Genomic DNA, 22,158 nt, shown 5'->3' with positions numbered 1-22,158 from the left:
GCTTTTCCTTTTAAGTATATAATATATTCACCATGTAATTTTCAAAGCTAATTCTTCTTCCTTGTGTTTTCTTCAGACCTACCTCTTGTCCTCTTCTATATAATTTTCTTAATTTTTAAGTTATCCTTCCTTCCTTCCTTCTCTCTCTCTCTCTCTCTCTCTCTCTCCCTCTCTCCCTCTCTCCCTCTCTCCCCCTCTCCCCTAATCCCTCTCTTTTGACCCCCCTCTACCTCCTAACTCTATATCCCATTGGGGGGGAAAAAAAACCTTTGTCATAAGTATGCCCAATCAAGCAAAATAAATTCCTCCATTGACCATGTTAGAAGATGTGTGGCTTTCTTGAATCCTGAGCCCCTGAAGTCTGACTGCATTTTGCCTACCTTGTTTTTGTCCAGAAAACTTTGTTGAATTTTCAACCTTTTAGTTTTTATGGGTGCCATCTAGTGTTTGCAATGTGTTGTGTCCTGTGCATTCCACCTTCAGCTTTTGGCCTGGAGCTCTTGTGGTGCCTCTTAATTATCAGGAGACAGGGAAAGTTTTTTTTTTTTAAGGGAAAAAATATCTTCCAATTACTTGACCAACTAATACGCAATAGCAGTATTTTAGTTGATACTTTTGTGGTGCTTTATAGGTTACAAAGCACTTTCCCTACTATCACTGGGAACTAGATTCTGTTGGTATTATTATCTTAGATGGAAAAACTGAACCAAAGAAAGGTTAAATGACTTGTCCATAGTTGTACAGCTAGTAAATGTTGAGCCAGGACTTGAGCCCTGATCACCTATCTCCTGGTGGCACACAGAATAAAGTCCAAATGTCTTGGTCTGGCGTTTAAGGCCTTTTATGATTTGGCCCCCATCTATCAAGTTCAGTGAACATTTATCTTTGTTATTATGGGCTTAGTTGTATAAAGGACCTTAGATATCATGTAGTTCAACATCTTCATTTAAAAAAAATTTCTTTTCATTTAACCCTAAATAAAATGAACATTTCAATATACATAAGAGCAAATAGTGAAGATTGTGCCTGAAATTGCAAATCTCTGTTACAGAGATTTGTATAATATAAATTTGTGTATAAATTTTTTTCCTTTTCAATGTATAGTAAATCCTCTGTGTTACTTTCAAAGCTGTCCTATTACTGTATTTTCTTCTGAACTTCCTTCTGTTCATTTCTTTCTCTTTTTTTTCTCCTCCTCCTTCTGACTTTCTTCCTTTCTCTCCTTCCTTCTTACCTCCCTCCTACCTTTCTTCTTCCATCTTTACCTCCTCCCTTCCCTCTCACCTTTACTTTTGCAAAGGTAAACAAACACTGATGGCCAGAAGAATGGACACCTTACTGAGAGGCTTGGGAATTGCTTTTTTTGTATTTGATTGATAGTTACTTGTTGTCTCCAAAAGTCTGAAGTAGCTGGTGCCAATATGACCTTCCTGAACCAAGCCTCTTGCACTTGACAATCCTTAATTCCCTGTATCTTTAATGGGGCCTTTCTTTAAGTCCTTTTTTAAAGTTTCACTATGACTCAAAGAGATTCTGTGAGGACATTGTATCCCATTTACAAAACATATCCCATCTCTCCCACTTGCAAAGGGTGAGGATATAGCCCCGTAAAAATATCTTTTTCCCCCCAGAAAGCTATGATATATTGTCATATTGGCACTGGTCTCCAAACTTCTGGGTCGCTGCCACCCAAATCTGACAAGCAATCCTAGGGCTCTTAGCAAGATGCCAGCCTTCTAGTTACCAAAGTGTGTTTAACTTTGTAAGAGAAGTGGCTTCTTTTTGGCACCAGGAACATATAAAGGGAAAGAACATTTCTAGAGTCTTAGAGATAGCTCTGGGCACCTGAGGCTATAAAGATGAATTATTTTAGGCACTTAAGAAGTGCAGGCAAGAGGTTGTTTGTCAGTAATTCATCTTTGATGCCCTGTGCAGGCAGGCCTAGAAGGAAGACTGGGCAAAAACAGCAGTCATTTGTTGCTTGTCCAAGAGAAGCACTAGCAGGAGATACAGATCACTCAGCTGAGATTTGGGAATCTGGAGGTTGAGAGAAAAATTCCCCTCAATTCATACCACCTGATTTAGGCAATTAGCCAGGAATTGTGTTTTGCCCCAGGGAGTGCTTCATTCTTTCTCACAATTTTTTGGGGTGCTATTTATGTGTCTGGCTGTGCCAGAGGGAGGGTTGAATTACCGGTTAAGAAGGAATAAGAACTTTTTCAAGGGAGAATGGGCCTAGGTCATAGAATTAATCAATAAAAATTTATTAAGCACTTACTTAAGCCAGTCTCTGTGCTAAGTGCTGAGGATACAAAGAGGCAAAAGACAGTTCCTGCCCGAAGATAACTTATCCAGGAATTAGTAATATGTTGTTTTTTTTTTTTTTTGTGGAAGGGGACCATGACTTTTAGCCCACCAAAACTAGTGAAAGATTGAATTACCATTGGGGTGGAGGTGGGGGAGTCCTTATCAAGCATCATGTTTTGGTATGTTCAGGGCCTCAGGAATTGCTCTTTTTGATACCAAATCATTGTAGGATCTCTGAGTCTGTCTGAAGTTGGATTATTAGATGATGAAATTACCATTTTTTTAGAATAGCTATTTTATGTCATTCAGCCTGTTTCAGACACTTTCTACTGGCCGAGAACTCACTTATCTATAAGGTGACCTATTCCAATTTTGAGCAGTTCTAGGTCTTGCCAAACATTCTAAATCAAATCATTCAATCCTCATTTAACATTCTAGTCCTGCTTGTCATCTTAGATGTGCTCCAGCTTATGAATGTCCTTCCTAAAATTTAGACTAAGAACTGAAAAAATCATTTAGATGTGGTCTGACCTTCCATACTGTGGAGAGTAGATTTCCATTAATTGTATGCTGTCCATAGTAACTGCTTTCTCAGTCAACTGTAGCTTTAGTGACTGGACTCATACCTGAACTTCAATAAATCCACCTACCAGGTTGGAAGACACCAGCTTGGAAAGCTATTGACAAACAATGGTATTTCTGAGGGAGGTTTGTCTTTTATGATATATAAGGTAGCACGTGTTAACCCTCTCTTTTCTCCCCCTTTCCACAAAGTATGGATCAGTTCTCTGCTTGTGCTAATTTTGGCCTAACAATTAACGCTAAGAAAACATGGGTGCTCCATCAGCCATCACCACACCAGCCAGTGGACAAGTTCTGAATGCTGTGGATAAGTTCACTTACCTTGGTAGTATGCTATCCAGGGGTGTACACATTGATATTGAGGTTGACTCTCGAATTGCCAGAGCTAGCTCAGTGTTTGGGAGGCTCCGAAGGAAAGTATGGGAGAGAAGAGGTATTAGACTGACTACCAAGCTGAAGGTCTACAGAGCCGTGCTGACCTCATTGGTGTATGCCTGTGGAACCTCCATAGTCTACCAATGCCATGCCAGGACACTGAATCACTTCCATTTGAATTGTCTTAGGAAGATCCTGAAGATCACCTGGCAAGATAAGGTACCAGCTACTGAGGTCCTTACTCGAACTAAACTGCCAAGCATTCAAATTCTCCTTCAGAGAACTTAACCCCATGGGCTGGCCATGTTGTTCAAATGCCAAACATGTGCTTGCCAGAAAGACTATTTTATGAAGAACTCACACAGAGCAGGCATTCACATGGTGGTCAGAAGAAGCCATACAAGAACACTCTCAAGGTCTCTCTTAAGAACATTGGAATTGATTGTGTGCCATGGGAGTCACTGGCACAGAACAGCTCAGCTTGGCATGCCCTCATCAGAGAAGGTGCTGTGCTCTGTGAGCAAAGCAGAATTGAAGTAGCTCAAAGGAAACCCAGGATGAGCAAATTTAGAGAATCCACCCCAAATATTTGTTCACATGGACTGTTGAGCTCATATTGGTCTGGTCAGTCACAGGTGGACACATTGAAACTTGACTCCAGCATAGTGATGCCATTTTGGTCCTCTTCGAAAATGAAGGACACCAACCAGCCTCCAAAGAACAGGCCAATTCCCAAAGCAATTTGGAGCTATGCCCAAAGGGCTATAAAACCACGCATAACCTTTGACTAAGCAATACTGTTACTGGATCTGTATCCCAAAGGGATAAAAGACAAAAAGGAAAAGGACCTATATGTACAAAAATATTTATAGCAGCTGTTTTTATGGTGGCTAAGAATTGAAAACTGAAGGGATGCCCATCAGTTAGGGAACAGCTAAACAAGTTGTTATATATGATTGTGATGGAATACTATTGTGCTTTAAGAAATGAGGAGTAGGATGCGCTCAGAAAAACATGGAAAGGCTTAAATTAGCTGATGCAACGTGAAGTCAGGAGAACATTGTACATAGTAACAGCAGTACTGTATGATGATCATCTCTGAATGACTTAGCTATTCCTAGGTAATTCTGTAGGATTTATGGTGCTGTCCATCTCCAGAGAAAGAACTGGTTGAGCCCAAATGCAGATCAAAGTTACTTTTCCTTTCCTTTTAAAATTTTTCTTGTTTTTTTTTTGTCTGTTTTCTTTCACAGAATATGACTTACATGGAAATGTGTTTTTGCACGACTACACATGTATAAACTATGTCAGATTGCTTGTCTTCTCAATGAGGTGGGGAGAGAGGGAGAGGATTTGGAATTCAAAATTAAAAAAAAAGAATGTTAAAATTGTTTTTACATGTAATTGGGAAAAATAAAATATTAAATAAGGCAAAAAAGAACAAGAGATTTGTTGCTTGTCTCTAAATCTTAGTGTTGTTTATTTTTGCAGTCCTTCGGAACATCTTTTTCCTCTCCTGTGTGATGATTGTCTGCTCCCTGCTTTTTCCAGTTTTATGGCATCTTTGGATTTTTGCAGGAAGTGCTAACTCCAATTTCTATTATGCCATCACCCTGACATTCAATGTTGGGCAGGTGAGTCATGGGGGAGATGAGGATATTGGGGAATAGCATGTGGTGGCCTCTAACCTAGGGGAAAAACCTGCTACTTCAGCTCCAAACTATCCTCTTGCTCTATTGCTAGACACTTTGGATTGTTATGCCTTACATTCATCTCAGGGAGTTTCTCTCCTCTGGTTTTGTTTTACATTTCAAGGTCTTCATGATAACCAGTTGGGCTATTTAAATAGCCACTTATCCTAGTCTAGGCATTTCCTGTGGGTTAATGACTGACTAGGAGGTATGGGTGGCTGCAGTTGCTGACTGTGGTCATTAATCCCTATAGAAAACATTTGCTTTAAGGATTATATTCTGAAAGAGGAAGAGGAACTAAGGCCTTTTTAGTGAAGGATGGAGCTAATATTATTACTTGCTGTAGGTATTTACGGAAAATTATTGTCTGGGACAGACATTTAGCTTAGGATACCAAACACTGGGTCTGTACTTGAGAAGAGGGAGGGTGATTTCTAGCTTGAAGTCTAGTGGGATTTTGTCAGAGTATACTCCAGTGTCTTTGCCAAGAAAACACCAGATGGGGTCACAAGAGTCAGATGTGACTGAAAAAACTGAACAATGGCAACAAAATATTTCTTTTTTCTGTGTGCTATTTCTTGGTGTCAGACACTCCCTAGACTCCCTTTGCTGTACCTCCCCAACAAAGAAATGTCTAGATTTCTCATTCCTCCTCAGCTGTTAGCATTGTATCTCTGGGATTTAGGAACACTAGTTTGGTGGTGGTGTTTTTTTTTTTTTTACTGCTGGTTTGGTTCTTTCTGAAAGGGAGATACTCTTTTTTGCTGGGAGCCTGCTTGCCTGACCTTTTGTTAGCAGTTTCTTGAGGCTGAGGACTTTTTTGGTACTGGCTGTGTCAGTCCTGTGGTTTATCAGTAACCCAGCTATTTTCTACAAACTAGCATGGCTCCCAAAAGTGAAGCTGAGAATGCTGTTGAAGTGGGAAATAAGTGAAGACAGTGGCAGAGGTGAGAGGTAGATGGGGGAAATAAAGGCTAAGGGAAATGACCCAAACCAATTAGTCAGTGATACCCTTGCCTTCAAGATTCAGGTCCCCCTTCCTCTGCTTACAGCTTGCCTCCTTTGTACCTTGTAGCATCAATTCAAATCTATCCTTTGGATAGAGTAGTGAACTTTACCTTTGCTGTTATCAGTGATCGTTTAGCATATTCACTCAAACCCAGTCCAGCCTAGTGATTTTACTGTTCCCTGCACTCTGTGCTGGGGAATGTGGGTAGTTTAGAGAAACTAGACAAATATGGTCCCTCCCTTTAGTTGCATAAACATTTGGAAATCTAAATATTAACAGAAATGCAAATGACAGCTTAGGGCAACGAGAAAAGCTGCCACAAGGTCCTACACTAGTAAGTGCTGTTGGAGTTAAGTAGATAGAAATTGTTATTGAGAGGCCAGCTGAGTAGGGAAAATGCTATGTGCTGGCGACCTTGGGAGAGTTCCTGGAGGACGTGAACTTCCCATTTGCTACTCTAGACCTCTCTTCCAGATGCCTAACAGAGCTCCTGCTTGTAGCAGCTCCGAATGCCTTGCTAGCAGTTTCCAGTAAGCAGCTCCTTTGTATTAATAACTAAGACTTCATTCTGTTCACCATTATTGAGCCTTCAGACTCCCTCATACCCATCAAGGCCAGTTTTCAAGGACCTCAGACACATGTATGTGTATCACCAGTAAAGCAGGCCATTAAGATGTCAGACATGGTCATGTTCTCCTGATGAATGCCTATGCAAGCCCAGGGTATGACTCTCAGGTATTTTGAACTCACCTCAAGGTCTCTAAAGGCATTTTCATGATTCTTGCAGTAGGGGCTGGTGAGGAGAAGGGGTTGCTCTTTCTGCCTTTTTTTTTGGAGGGGGAAGGCGGGGCAGTTGGGGTTAAGTGATTTGCCCAAGGTCACACAGCTAGTTTTTTGTGTTAAGTATCTGAGGCTGGATTTGAACTCCGGTCCTCCAGACTCCAGGGCCACTGCTCTATTCACTTCACCACCTAACTGCACCGAGGGAGAACATTTCAAGCATGGAGGACAGCTAGAGAAAATGTCTGCAGCCTAAAAAGATAGATTGTCTTGCTTATGGAACAAGGAGGCCAGTGTCATCATTGAAGAGTATGTGGTGGGGAATGAGGTGTGAGAAGGCTGGGAATAATGTGTATGTGGGGGTGAGACTCAATTAGGAAGGGCTTGGAACAGAATACCAAACAATAAGATTTTGTATTTTATCCTGGAGGTGATAGGGAGCCTTTGTAGTTTAATAAGAATGGGGTGTGACATGGTCTAACCTGTACTTTAGGAAAATCACTTTGGTGTCTGGCTGGAGTGGAGTAAGGCAGACAGAACTGCCGGCAGGCAGGAGGGGATGAGGGCCTGCACCACAGTGGTGGTAGTATCCGAGGAGAGAAGGGGCGTGTCTGAGAGATGATGCAGAGCTGAGGATGACAGGGAGGCTGTGAGGCTGGGGCATTAGGAGGATGGCAGTGCCCTCCACAGTAACAGGGAAGTTTGGAAAGTTGAGGAGGGTTCCAGGGCAGGGATAATGAGTGAAGTTTTGGATATGTTGAATTTAAGATGCCTTCTGGACATTCAGTTCATGATGTCTGAAAATAGGACGAGAGGTCAGTGGAGAGGTTAGGACCAGATACTATAGATGGGAGAGCAGTCAGCATAGAGATGATGATTAAGTTCATAGGAACTAATGAAATCATCCATAGCATAGACGAAGAAGAGACAGACTTGGGACAGATCCCCGTGGGACACCTACAGTTAGAGGCTATGTCTGGATGAGGATCTAGGGGACGAGACTGAGGAGGAGCATGATCTGATAGGTAGAAGGAGAACAAGGAGAGTGCTTTATGATTATATAATACGAATGGTCATTTCTCTCATCTCAGACTCATGTAGCACTTTTTGTACATATACATTATTTCATTGGAGTTTACCAACAGCTCTGTGAGTCAGGTGGTATAACTATTATTATTCCTATGGTAACCATGTGGAATATTTGCTGTGTGCTCCGTGCAGTGTGATTAACTGAACAAGCATACTAATTTCAGCTCTCACTGCTACCAGCATGTATGGATTTTTCAGGAGTAATTAGAATTCCTGAAATTCTCTCTCTAATTGACTTCCCCCTCTCCCCCCCCCCCCAATCTTCCTCAGCCTGAACTAAAAATCACCTCTTCCTTTAGGTTTAATTTCCCTTCTCTGAATCCCAAGATGAATACTTGTAAATTTGGAATGCAAATCATTGTAAAAACCCAGAACCTAAAAAGCAATTTCAGATAGCATAGGAATGTAAGTAAACATTTAACTGTATAGGCTCTGTGTGTGTATTTCCCCTCCCTACCTCCTCACTCACCCTTTCCTCTTAGTTGGGGTTTAAACAGAAAATAAATTGATCAGTTCGAGGAGAACCAGGGTTTTTTTCCAGTCATCACTTGGGGAAACAAAGGGGAAGGCAGATTTTGTAGACCAGATTTAGTCATGTTACTAACCAGTACTGCAGCCGGCTCCTGCCTTCCTGTGTGCTTCTCTCCCTGACTTTGTTCATCCTTTGCTGTTTGCTTTCTTTGCTTTGAGAGACCAACAGTGTTTCCCCTTCTTTGTCTTTCTGATAGGCTTCTCTGAATCTTGGTCTTTTGGCTTCTAAACATTCCCCAGAAAGAAGTTCCACTGTCAAAAGGCCTCAGGAATTTGGGGAATTGTAGATAACACCTGGGAGTTAGTATTCTCACACCCTTAAGTTTCCATGGCAAAGGTCCTTGGGATCTTGGCATGAGGATTTACATACATTTTACAGATGAAAATATCTGTAAGGCTCATAAAGAATGAGTGACTTGCCAAAGGTTGCATAGCTAGTCGGTGTCATGGCCAAGACTAGAACCCAGTTCTCTTAAGCCCAGATCAGTGTTCTTTCCATTACACTGTACACTGCAGGTTTAACTTTGTTCATTCTCACAGCTCTTCAGGTGTACTTAATAATGTGTACATCTTTGTAACATAGTTTATAGCAAGAAATCCTGGACAACCTTCTTCTTATCCTGTGTTTTGCTGCTGACTTTCTTTACGAGGCTTTGATCCCTTAAAATCTTTTAAAAACCAAAATGTTTCATTTTGTTCAATTGATACCATGTTCAAAGCCATACCTAGATGGACATCTGATTCTTCCTGCCTTGTACTTTACATAACCTTTAGAAGTGAACTTATATATGAGAATATGAGAAATTATGGATTTTTGTGTATACAAAACTTTATTTAACAACCTCTGAGATTTGATTGTTTCATTTAGACCAATGGGAGAAATTGGGTTAATATAGTAATATACATTAGATCATATAATCATAAGATCCTAGAGCTGGAAGATGTCTGAGAGGTCTAGTCTTCCCCTTTATCCAAGAAATTCTCTTTGCATTTCTGTTAAATGTACATCCAGTCTCTTCCTTCTCCTTCCCATTCCCTCAGTGCAGCCCATTTCATCGTGGATAGCTCTAATTTGGGAGATCTTGATAATTGCTTAAAATCTGCATCTTCTATCTTCCCATTGGTTCTATACTCTGGACATAAGACTTCTAATCTCTCTTCAACATGACTGTACTTTTGATATTTGAAGACCACTAGTAACCATCTATCTCACCATCCCACTCCCACTCTCCAAGTCTTGTTTTTTTCTAGGCTAAGCATTTATTCTGGAATACATTTTCTCTCCTCTCCTCTCCTCTCCTCTCCTCTCCTCTCCTTTTTTCTCCCTCTCCTCTCCTCTCTTCTCCTCTCCTCTTCCTTCCCTTCCTCTCTATCTTTCTTTCTTTTGTCTTACTTCTCCTTTATTTTTGAATATATCGCTCCTTTCCTTTCCATAGTGAGTTGTCCCTTGTAAAAGCAGTTTAGTAAAACCAACTATCACATCAGCTGAATCTGACAGTATCCACAATATGGAATACATTTTCAAAATATTTTCCCCAGATACAGCTGCTATTTTCTCTTAAAATCACTGATACTTCCTTAGCACTTTCCAAGGCCAAATCTTCCTGCTGCAGGGCTTCTAGCCTCAGAATACCAGTTCCAACTGATGTACTACACTTAGACCTTCCTGCTTGTTAATGACCTTTTAACTGCTGGTGCGAACAAGTGACCTTAGAGGCCCACTGGGTGCAGAACCAGAGGGATAGCCAGCATGTATTAAGCACCTGATGTGTACTGGACACTGTGCCAAGCACTAGGCAGACAAAAGAAAGGCCAAAAACAGTCCCTAGTCTTTCAACCTTTCTACGCACCTTGGAAAGGAATGGAGATTCTTCATTTGCGTCAAGGTGTATAATTAGTCATGCTCCAAAGGAAGAGTTATTCCAGACCTGTCATTTAGTCTTTCAAAAAATTAAGTTTGATTGATTCTTTTTGTTTTTACATCAGTTATTTACAAATATGCCATCTCTCCATCATAGCAAAAAAAAAGTTAAAGAAAATTAACTGCTCAGATAGACACTTATTCCTGACAGGCTCCCAGGGTCATGAGAATTGTTGTTGAGTCACACTTCAGTCCTTGAAGGATCCATGATCTCATCAGTTTGGGTCCTCCCTTTGCTGATGGAGATCACAATCTCCTCACACTTTCTCATCTTATGATAGTCTTCTTTAGGTTTTTCCTGGAATCATCTTTAGAACAGCCACCCATTGCTCTGTAGTCCTATGTTAATGTTTGTGGATACCAGCGCAGCACTCAAGCTGCCTCATTTTTATTTTTCCTTCCCACTATATGACTGGTTCAGCTCATTTGCCTGTCAGACACGTTTTTGATGATGTCTTTTGCCCCTTGCATCTGAGTGCTCTTTGACAGTAGGCTGTTACCTATTCAGCATGCATATTTGCATTACCCTTTAGCCTCCCCTACAACTGTGATTTTTCTAAAATTATGGTGGTTCCAGATTGGTAGCTGTATAGTATCACTAGAACGATATTGGTGTTTTTTGTTTTTTAAATGGCATTTTTGCAGCAGCCAGTTGCTTTGGATCCTTAACGTCACTGTATAGTTTCCTAAGTGAGATGCATCCCAGTTTCTACCTTCTATTCAATTCTGGACCTGGATGATTGTCCATCTCTAGTGCCTATACAATAGACTGATGTACTCAATGTATTGCCTGTCCAGCTGTATGCCATAGTCTAGGACCATGTAGTGTGTGCCTTCCATCCATTTGGTTTTTCCTATATGGATAGCTAGGTAACTCTCTTTTGAGTAATCACTGAGAAGACTTTTTAGTGTTCCAAGGTTCTTCAAAATCTAATCTTGAATCAAGAATTCATATAGTTTTTGGTCTTTATTCAGGGCGTCACATCCATGACAGTGTTGAAACACTGCAGTTATATGTCTCTATGTTTGTGGTGTTACTTGATGCTGATACTCAGTAGCTCTTTGAACAAAGTCTTTCTGTGATTGTATCTGCCTTAAAATCTTGTGTGATTTTAGGATTCCATTGTATAAAAGACACCTGGTTGAAAGAAATTCTTTTTTTTTGGAGGGGCAAGGGAGGGCAATTGAGGTTAAGTGACTTGCCCAAGGTCACACGGCTAGTTTTTGGTGCTAAGTGTCTGAGACCTTATTTGGACTTAGGTCCTCCTGACTACAGGGCCGGTGCTTTATTCACTGCACCATGTAGCCGCCCCAGAAATTCTTTTAAGCTGCATTTGGCTGTACTGAATCAAAGGCTTGTTTGAAATCCACAAACAATAAACAAAGAAAAAAGTTGTGTGTCCTCCATCCCTCTCAGATAATCTGTGTCTGTAGTCTTCTACAGAAAATGGTTTCCAAAAACCTTTTTTTCTCATATTTTTATTAATACCCTTAACATACATATATACCATCCTTGTAAAGGTTTTAAAACAAGACCTTTACAAGGATGGTATATATGTGTATATTAAAAGTAAGCATGAGGACCAGTAGATGCTGGTGTTTTTTGTTTGCTCCCTTATTTTGGTATGAGTAGTGTCTGATCTTTCTCTACTTTTTTGGAGTAATCTTTGAGATACTTTAGAAAATTGATCCCTGATTGCCTTTAAAATTGTGTTGGCTCCAGCAAGGAGTTCATCTATGATATGCTTGGTACGCTGAATCATCATACAAGATGAAAATGAATAAACCACCTGAATTAAAGATTTTTTTTTTAATTGGAGTGCAGCCGAAGTGGCTGCATTCTTCTGTAAGAATTCTTTGTGTATTAGGTACGTACCATGTGCACAAATGATTGAGGCAGTCCTCAGAAGCATTTTTTAAGCATCTTTCTGCACGTGGTACTAATTATTTGCTAATTACCACTTGTGATAGCATTGAAGAAGCTTTGCTTCAGAATCTGGTTGAGGGGTAGAACAGGAAAGTGAGGAGGCCCTCCAAGGAGGGGTACAGCAGCCAGAGAGGGGAGTAGCTCAGCTGGTGAGATGCCTGGCAGTTTCTTAGCTGTAGGAAGCCACCTATTTGCCAGTCTTGTGGCTGGAGCTGCATGCTTAATAGTACAGGGTTTACAACATTATTTATACATTCACTTGTGAAGCAGGAACAGCTTCCCCTTTAATTCCACAGAATGGTTCTCAGAGAAAAATATGACCTTTCTGTGTCAGTGGGAGTTTTTTTTTTTTTCTGTTGAGAGTCATTGACCCATTAGGGATAAAAACTAATCAAGAAATACAACTTAATTTGACTTTGATGAAAGAAATAGGAAATGTTCAGTTCATCTACTTTATAAACCTTTTTTATTTTAAATTAAGTAACTATCAACAACAACTGATCACATACATAAAACAAGGGGCCAAGTCTTTACCACATCCCTAAGCTATCGAGGCAAAAACTAGACAATCAATGAATAAGAGACAAACAAATGAGATGCTTTTGTTCTAGATCCTCTTTTAGGCCTTTCTGAAATTCTGCCATCTTTAATCTCGCTTTCCTACTTTTTCCAAAAAGTAGTCAGCATTAGTCTGCATACAGCTCTGGTTCTTCTAATTTTACTCTGGCATCCTGTAGATCTTTCCATATTTCCTTCCATTTTTTGGCACTATGATATTCTATTACAATATATTGAATATTTTACTTAGGTATTTTGTTTTTTACACCCCCATCCCCACCCATTCCTTCTTTAGACTGTCCTCACACTCATACAATATAACCTCTGAAATACATCTAAGCAAAATTGTTTGGTGTAGCAAATGCCTTTAACAAAATATATAACATTCCATGGCTCTATATTTTTACCAAGAAGAAAAAATGTATTTTCCATTATTAGTCATCTGGAACCAATATTCATCATTTCATTAGACTTTAGTTTCCGTCTTTTAGCATTGTCTGCATTATCATTATTGTATTCATGAGTGTATAATTTTTCCTGGATCTGATTTCTTCATTCTGCATTAGTCCATATAAATCTCATGTGACTGTGGGGTGGCAAGGTGGCACAGTAAAGTGCCGGCCCTGAAGTCAGGAGGACCCAAGTTTGGTTCCGGCCTTGGACATTTAATACCCACACAAAAAAACTATCCGTGTAACCTTGGGCAAGTTACTTAACCCCAATTGCCCTCCAAAAGGCAAAAAAAAAAAAAACTCATGTGACTGTATTTCTCATATTCATAGTTCCTCCTAGTAAATATTCCATTGCATTCATGCTCTCCGTTTATTTAGCTATTCCCCAGGCAATGAACACTTGCTTTACTTCTAGTCTTATACTGACACAATTCTGCTACAATTATTTTTGTTATGTATAACACCTTTCTTTCTGTCCTTGCCCCCTCCATGGGGTATAATATGCCCATAGTAGTGAGATTGATGGGTCAAAGAATATGAATAATAGTAACTTTTTTAGTATTCTAAATTGATTTTCAGAACATTTCTGCCAATACTGGCTTAGTGTGCCTGCCTTCCTGAAGCCCCTTCAATATTCAGTTTGATTCACTTCATGTAGTATTTTTGTGCTTTATCATCCTTTCCGGTTTGATGGGTGTGAGGTTATACCTTAGTTTTTAATTTTGCATTTCCTTTATTAGCTACATGGGGAAATTTTTCATATTTGTTGATAGATCGCATTTTTTCTCTTGAAAACTTGTTCAAATCCTTTGACTGGGAAGCTGTTACATTAATATCCTATAATGTATTCAGCTGTTTTTTTGTTATATATTTATTTCCCTTTTTCTTTTTACAAATAGAGCATCTTTGAATATTTTTGTACAGATGGATCCTTTTTTCCTTTTTCGTTATGTTTTTTGGAATAGATTCAGCAATGGAGACATGAGGTCACAAGGTCAAATGGATTTTGTGACTCATAGTTTGTCAATCTGCTCTCAAGTTTATATTCTTTTAAATTAAAAAAGGGAATACAAAACTTTAATCCATTAATACAACAAATAGTAAAGCATATTCAGTTTATTTTTATAGCCAAAAAATTGTTACCATAAGTATGGTGGCAAACAGATGAAATTAACTGGCAGTTGGTTAGATCTAGCTAGGGATTTCTCTACCCCTCCCTTCTTCATGTGTTTACAGCTTCTCTTTAGTACTGTCAGCTTCATGAAATCAGGAACTGTGTCTTATTTATCTCTTTATTTCCACCAGTGCCAAGCACAGTTCTGGGTATATAGCTTTGCTTTTTTCCTTTGGTCCCTCCTGTCTCCCAAGGAAGCCACTGTGGAGACCAGGGTGTGGCTTCCTGTGGAGGAAGGAGCTGTTCCCCTCTCTGTCTCTCTGTCTGTCTGTCTCTCTCCCTCCCTCCCTTTCTGTCTGTCTCTCTCCCTCCCTCCCTTCCTCTCTTTCTCTGTCTCTCTCCCTCCCTCCCTTTCTTTCTCTGTCTCTCTCCCTCCCTCCCTTTCTTTCTCTGTCTCCCTCCCTCCCTCTCTTTCTCTGTCTCTCTCTCCCCCCTCCCCGTGGGATCCTTGGGCTGGCCACACTTTTCATCCTGTTGTTTTGTCCACTCATGTCCCCTGTCCACTGCAGCTGCCTGAAGGAAAGATAACAGTGTCCATTTATTTCCCATCTCATATCCTTTTGAAGTAATGAGCTGACAGCTATTGGTGTCAGGTCACAGCTGGGATAAATCTACTATCTCAGAAACTAAAGAATCACCTTCCTTCTGACCTCTTTAGGACAAAGGGGCCAAGGGCTGCTTGGTGGAGAATGTGGGGAAGACAGGAAATAGTAGATTTTCAGGGGCAGAGTTAGTTCTTCTGGGGAGGCTTCCAGGGCCTTCTCTGCCAACCTTCCACCAACTCCCTTGGTCCACTCTGCCTTCCCATGCCCTGTGTAGAACACCAGAAGGCCTGAGAAACTGTTTGCATTTGTGCTTGGGTACACATTTTATCCTAAAGGCTGAGATTCCTGAGTCCACCCAACTGTAATGTCAGTCTCCATCTTCCTCCACCACCTACTTTTACTGTTTTTATGGTGCTCATAGCTTTTTTCTGTTCCTACCAGATGGTCAGTCTGGAGGAGTCTTGAGGAGTGTCAGGCTGAGGAGTAAGAATCCAGCTGTGGCAGCATGTACACAGGCAGGCAGGTGTTCTGGGTGGAGAGAGGTGGGTGGTAATGAATTTGAATCACAGTCATGCGTTGCAGTGGGAAGGGCACTAGGCTGGGAAGTCAGGATATTGGAGTTCTAGTCATGACTTTACGACTTATTGGGAAAATTTTCCCAGAACTTCCTCTGATTGGTTGGCCAAGGGGCAGCTGTTTCCTGTCCTTGGATGTGGGAGTTGGCTTGAAGCTATTGCTTTTAAGCAGTTAGATGGAGGTACCAGTGAAGAGGGCTGGCAGAGTTCAGGGATGAAGAGGGGGGTGTTAGAGCCTCATATCCATTAGGACAGGACCAGGCCACACTCTCCTACTTGCCCTCTACTTGTCTTTCCCTTCTGGGAAAGTGAATGGTAGGCTTTCCATGGTATTGGGTCAAGATGTCTCAGCATGGTCTTCAAGAGAAATATTACCCCTTCCTTTTATGTCCCTCATTACTGCTTTCTTTTTATAACAGCCTTCCTGGGGTGAGGTAACCTTCCTTTCTAGTTAGCTGTGGTCCAAAGAACATAATGGTCTTGGAGTCAAGATATTTAAGTTTAAGAACTAGTTTTGCCATGTAATAGGTGTGGGACCTGGGGGAAGTTACTTCTCACTGAGCTTCTGTTTTTTCATCCATAAAATGGGGCTAATAATATGGCTGTGGTGAGGAAGACTTTGCAGGCCTTAACAGTGCAGAAATGAAAGCTATTTCCTCCATTCCAAGCCTTGTGTAAAACTCCTTCAAGAAACAGTAACTTATTAAACGTGTACATTCCTATTACTCCATTCTTGCTAGCTCTCCAGCCCCTTACAGGCTGTGATTTGGGATACATTTTAGGCCCTTCTTTATAGTAGAAGCCCTGGAGGTGAGAGGCCACACCATGAGGAGAGGCTTCAGAAAGGGTAGGGTCTGGGAAGTGTGTGAATCTTCTCATTGCCCTTTCTACTCCCCCAGATCCTGTTCATCTCAGATTACTTCTACGCCTTCCTGCGTCGGGAGTACTACCTCACTCACGGCCTCCACCTGAAGCGCCAGGATGGGACCGAGGCCATGCTGGTGCTCAAGTAGGGAGGGGCCAGCTGGCCCTGCTGGAGATGGACTCCTCTGAGACCAAGTTGGGAGAGCTGGGGGTGGACTGGGCAGCTGCGCCCCATTCCCCTTCCTTCATCTTGGCCTACTTTGGGGAGGGCTTGGTTTAGAGGTCAGGGGGAGCTCCTGATGCCTTCACAGACCTGGATCCTTGGAACTCAAAACAAGAGAACAGCTGTCAAACAAAGGTCCCTTTGGGAAGTAAAACCTTCAGCAATGGAGGATGAAGAGTGGTCCCTGATTGGGGAATGGCTGGGTCTGCCTTGGGCCCCTCCTTGGGGACCAGTGGAGGCCCTTGGGTGAGTTCTGTCTCTTCTCCCTGGAAATCATGGTTGCAGCAGGTCCTTCCCCCATCAACTCCCCAAATCCTAAACTGTGTTTTGTCTTCATGCGTTAGATTATTCCTCGTCCACCTCAGCAAGGTACAAGTTACCTGTGGTCTTTATTCTCCCAGGCCAAAGTATTCCTTCCTGTGCCCTTTATTCTCCCAGGTCAAAAGCTATTTCTACATACCCTTTTCCTTGCCCTTGAACCTGGACAACCCCTTTCCCTATGAACCTAAAAGTCAGGCAGAGCCTTGGTGTGTTGTTGATGCTGAATAAATGTCTTTTTCATAGTGAATACTAGTTCTCTTGTGGAAATGAAAAAGGGGAAAGCCAAGCTGGGAAGCAGGGACTGAGGTGAGAGCGTTCACAAGTGAGATGCAGATCTGGGCTCTGATGCCAAGGCCCACACCCCTCCCCAGTCCTGGGCTGTTGTGCTAGAGGCCCAGGACCTCGGGGCTGAGTTCGGAGGAAAGATACCAGAGGCTGAGCCTACTGGAGCAATGGCCCCAGCCATCCCTCTTTTCTTTATGCGATAGAGGTTAAAAATCGACCCCCTTACGTGTAACTGTTAAAACATACAGCACAGAACTTTGTGCACAGTCACATTTTTCTTGAACAGGTCTTGCCCCCAGTCCAGGGAGAATGTTCATGCTACACACACTAACTAGCTGGCCTTATTATGGAAGGTGCTTTGGAACCCAGAGGCCCATCAGAGCCCACACTGACTACTGGAGAAGTGCCCGTCTGAGGGTGACCATGAGGGTTGGCTGGATGGTAACGAGATAGGGTTTCTCATGTGGCACTAGCTGCCTTGGAGCAGTAACTAGAACCCCTTCTGAAAGACACCTATTTGGACATGGACGTGGTCCTTCATTTGTCTAAAAAAAAAAATTAAGTTTCTTGACTTAAGTGGCAGAAGAGATATGTGGACACCAGCCTGAGGGATGCTGGAGCAATCTCAGGCCAGGGAGACAGCTGGGTCAGTCACTTACTGCCTGGAGCCCTGAAGAGGGGAAAGGGCCCAGCATCTCATCTGCATTTGGTGTCCAGAAGGCCCAGACTGTGCTGCTGCTGGAGGCAGAGGGAACACTGGCCCAGAGCTGGGTAGGACTTGAATTTCTCTTTATTTATACAGAGTAACGGTAGCTCAAATAGGCTGGTGCTCCAGGACATTGTGGTACAGAACGTGGAAGGAATAGCAGGCAGGGTTGTGGTCGCAAGGGGAAAGTTCAGTCCCTGGAGTGGCTGCCAGCACGGGACGGGTCCAAACTGCATGCAATAAAGACGGGAGGGACAGGTGCCTAAAAAAAAAAAAAAACAGACCAGAGCCAAGGGCAGGGCCAAGGCCACAAGTGCCCACCCCCTCTCCCCCACCCCCACCCCACACTTTCACCAAGGGCCACCTTCAGAACTGGGAGGGGGCAGCCATATAGCTATATTCTCTCTGTTCTCATCCCCCCACCTACAGACACACAGACAGACAGAGCGGCCCCCAAGGCTCTAGCATCAGGGGGTAGCACCGAAAGTTGGTATGTGTACAGAGTTGGGATAGATGAAAATTCCTTGTTGACACAGGATGTCTTCTGTTTTGCTCCAGCCCTGGGTGGGCAAAGTCCTTAGTTTGGCATTGATCTAAGCCAACCACTCCTGCTTTGGATCCTGGGGAAGGGGCCCAGAAAGGGGGTAGAGGCAGCTTTATAGTTCTGGAGTAGGGGACTGGGTTGCCCCCCTCCCCAGCTGCTGTCTTCCCTAGGCCAGGATATTCCCTGCCCCTTTTTGCTCAGTAGCCAAAGGTCTCCTGGGAGGCATAAACCATGTAGAGGAAGCCATCTTCATCCTTCTCCTGCTCATAGATCTCTGAGATGGGTGTGGAGACGCTCACCATGCTGTGCTGGTTTACCAGCAGAAAGAAGGCCTGAGTGGGGTTAAGCTGGAGTCTTCGCCTGCACAGGGGAGAGGGAGATGGGGGGGAGTCCACTGGAAGGGCAACAAGACCCCTTCCACCCCAACTCCCAGCTCTGGGCCCTAACTTGTGAGTTGGAAAGAATCTCTGAGCTCTCTAGTCCAACCCCTTTGCCCCATGTATTAATCTCGACAGCATCTCTAAAAAGAGCCATCCATCCACCGTGCCCTGTTTGAGGTCCCAAAGCTCTTGCCTCTTTTTTATTTTATTTTTCTTTTTTTGGAGGGGAGTATATAGGGCAGTTGGGGTTAAATGACTTGCCCAAGGTCACACAGCTAGTAAATGTTAAGTGTCTGAAGTTGGATTTGAACTCAGGTCCTCCTGACTCCAGGGACAGTACTCTATTCACTGTGCCACCTAGCCACCCTGCTGTCCTGCCTCTTACTGGATGGTTTGGGGTTTTAGAAAGTTTCTGCTTCTCCAACCTCTGTCTCCTCTGCTTCCTTCCACCTCCTCACTCCAACCTCCTGTCTCCTACCTTCGGTGGCCCAGACTTAATCCCTCTTCCACTGGGCAGCTCTTCCAATACTTGAAGATAAGCTATCCTGTCTTCCCTAGCCTCTACAGGCAAAGACATAAACTCACTTCCTTTAAGTAATCCTCATAAAGTATGAATTCTAATTCCTTTCCATCCTAGACACTACCCTGCGGATCTGAGTTTGTCAATGACCCTCCTTAAACACGTCCCAGAACTGACTGCTGTATTCTTGAGGTCAGCTGACCAGGCCAGTGAACAACCTAGACATCCTAGACACTGCCTCTGTTAATGAGGCCCCGAATGGCACTAGCTTTCCTGGCTGGCCTGTCTCATCCCAGCCCCAGCCTGAGATCGGCCTCCTGCTGCACTGCCCGGAACTGGGCTCTTTCCAGGCCAGGGGGAGGTGGGTGGATGAAGGGGGCAGGGTGTGCCTCACTCACCGGATGATCTTCACTAATTCACTCATGTTGACATGGTCAGGGACAAGGAACTTGGTCTTGTCCAGGACGGGCAGCTGTTTTTCCCCTTTGTACCGCTCAATGATCACCTACGCAAAGAAGGATGAGTAAGAGGAAGCAGGTGCTGGGCAGGGGCCACAGGCATTGGACCCCGGGACTCACCGGGATCTTACTGGGGTGCTGCTCGCGGATCTGCTGCACTTCCTTGCATCTGTCGGCTGGAAAGATAAAGGAGGCGGCTGTGAGGCTACGGCCCGGGTGACTCGAAGCCAGGGGCGGGGGAGGCCCTCCCTCACTGCAGCAGCAGCAGCTTCCCAGGGCGCTGGGAACCACGGACTGTAAACAAGGAAGCGGCGGCTTCCGGGGTGAGCCGGCCTCCCATCCCCATCTCCACCCCCTCCCCCCTTCCCGGCTTCGTTCTCCCGACCTGGACCCACCCCCGTGGAGCCCCTCTGACTACGAGCACCGCGCCTCGCCCCCCCAGAGCACACACTCAGTCACACACCCGCCTGGATCCGAAACCCTCACGCTACCCAGAGACCTTGTCCCCACCCACCCAAACCCCAAGCACAGACTCAGACGATCTAGGCATGGGTCCAGGGCTCCCCCGCCTGGGTGGAGAGGCAGCTTTCGACGGCCAGGCTGGGGTGGGGCGGGGGCACCCAGCGACCCTCAGCCGCAACCCAGGCTCTCCCCTGGCGCTGAGCCAGACCCCTCCCCCGCCCGGGACACTCGGAGTAAACACGCCAGGGCTGAGGGGGAGGGGCCTCGTCTGTCTCCTCCCCCTACGCCCCTTAAAGGGCAAACCTAGGGTGGGGGAGAGAGGACGGGTCCGGGAGGCCGCCCTCCCCCCCTCCCGCCCAACCGTGGAGCTCTCTTGGTGGAGGTGGGGGCAACCCCGGAATTGCCCTCCTGTACCCGGACCCTGTAGGTGTCTGCGTGACGCCACGCATGCCCATGACATCACCGGCCATCGGCTTCCCACCCCGGCAGGTCCCGGGACGCCCCCCGGGGTCCGATCAGATCCTTCCAGCCCCCCACCCCTACCCCGCCCTGGCCTCACCGAAGCTTCGCCGCTGCTTGAAAGGCCGGTCAGAGGGCATCGCGCTGGGGTCCTGGGTCGGGCAGGGTTGGGGTGGGGTGGGAAGTTCGGGGTCAGGGATCGGGTGTCGCCGCTGCTGCTTCGGGTTCTCTGTAGCGCGCGCTCGGGCTCGTTCTGGTTCTCAAACCCGAGCAGCTGCTGCCCGGAGATGGTAACTCAGCTCGGTGACGTCACTTCACAACATTCCTTAAAGGGGAGGCTGGCCTAGCCCTGCTATTGGGTCGACGAAAAAGCCACCCCATCCGCCCACTGACCCCATGATGCATGGGCAGCCACGGCCAGGAATGGACAACTGAGGAGGCGGGGCTCCCAAGGAGACGACGCCTTCCTGGTCGCTGCCATGACAACAGATAGCCGCACAGCTCGGCGCTAGCCTGAGACGTCACATGACCCGCCCCCTCGGGTTGTAAGGCAAGTTCCGCGTCAAGGGCGCCCCTTCGGCCTCGGCCCCTGTGCAGGCGGACTCTGTAAGCTGAGGTCCCGCGCCCCTCGCGCCTTGTGTTCCCCAGAAGACACAGTCCTGGTTTCGAAAAAAGACCCTACGGGCAGGGAGTCCGCTGGGATGTCCGGGTCTCTAGTGAGCCGGGGGCCTGGGAGCCCATCTAGTCCAGGGGAGGAAGCGGGTGCCCAGGGGCCAGGGCCCTGCCCCCGCACACTCGGTGACTCCGCTGTGGCAAAGCACCGCCTGGAAACCACGTCTTCCGGCTCTTCCCAATATACCTCACTCCCAGCTCACGTTGGGTAAGTCACAGGACTTTTCTGGGCCTCAGTTTCCCCACACCGGGGAGCTGGACCAGGTGATCCTGCAAGGTCTCATCTAGCTTCTTCAGTTGGAATGTTGTTCGGACTGGTTTCACCAGCGCGAGGCTCGGAATTCCGAGGCAGCCACGTCCCTGCCTCACTGCCGTTTGCAGAACCACCTCTCACCTGAACTTCACAAACAGCCTCCTCCCCGCTTTAAATTGAAAAGCATTTTAATACTTAGTAAAAGCAAATACATGGCTCGAACCCTTGGCAGTGTTTGTGACAGGAAGAGGGGAGGGAGTGAATGAGATGATTTTCAGATGCTGGTGTTTGATAGGAAAATGTTTTAAATATAAAATTCACGATTAGGGTTCTCTTGCTTAAATGCCATATGGTTTCAGGGGAAAGACTACCAAGCAGTTTTTTGTCCCGGAAAAGCTGAGGGAAGTGTGAAGAAGGGAGGAGGGAGAGAAGCTGCTGACAGAAAGGACGAATGATTAACTTCCCATCACCCCTGCCATGGTACTCCTTTAACTC

General features: G+C 44.7%; 2 protein-coding genes across 3 annotated transcripts in view; one reads left to right on the top strand and one right to left on the bottom strand.

The window, feature by feature from the left end:
- PIGU (phosphatidylinositol glycan anchor biosynthesis class U) overlaps nucleotides 1-17,171 on the top strand; it is a 107,651-nt gene extending 90,480 nt beyond the window's left edge. The window contains exons 11-12 of the mRNA XM_069077578.1: nucleotides 4,756-4,898; nucleotides 16,416-17,171. Of these exons, the coding sequence (XP_068933679.1) occupies nucleotides 4,756-4,898; nucleotides 16,416-16,529 (257 nt within the window). The 3' untranslated portion in view covers nucleotides 16,530-17,171. The remainder of the gene's footprint in view (nucleotides 1-4,755; nucleotides 4,899-16,415) is intronic.
- Nucleotides 17,172-17,977: 806 nt separating this feature from the next.
- MAP1LC3A (microtubule associated protein 1 light chain 3 alpha) lies at nucleotides 17,978-21,762 on the bottom strand. Of its 2 annotated transcripts, XM_069077581.1 has the most exons (5): nucleotides 20,839-21,762; nucleotides 19,938-19,993; nucleotides 19,758-19,864; nucleotides 18,759-18,819; nucleotides 17,978-18,177 (listed from the first exon to the last, which is right to left on the bottom strand). In XM_069077581.1, exons 1-5 carry the CDS (start codon nucleotides 20,876-20,878, stop codon nucleotides 18,106-18,108), a joined length of 336 nt encoding a protein of 111 aa, XP_068933682.1. In that variant the 5' UTR covers nucleotides 20,879-21,762; the 3' UTR covers nucleotides 17,978-18,105. The 2 variants fall into 2 exon arrangements, with proteins under 2 accessions (XP_068933682.1, XP_068933681.1); XM_069077580.1 differs by having other exon boundaries at nucleotides 17,978-18,819; nucleotides 20,839-21,752.
- Between the last annotated feature and the right edge of the window lie 396 nt (nucleotides 21,763-22,158).

This window comes from Petaurus breviceps, unplaced genomic scaffold (genome assembly GCF_028583685.1).
Source record: "Petaurus breviceps papuanus isolate PSGF00001 unplaced genomic scaffold, PetGlider_PUasm1.0 90994, whole genome shotgun sequence".
Taxonomy (NCBI): Eukaryota; Metazoa; Chordata; class Mammalia; order Diprotodontia; family Petauridae; genus Petaurus; species Petaurus breviceps.
The sequence above is the reverse complement of the archived record's forward strand: the minus strand, read 5'-3'. Positions and strand labels throughout refer to the sequence as shown.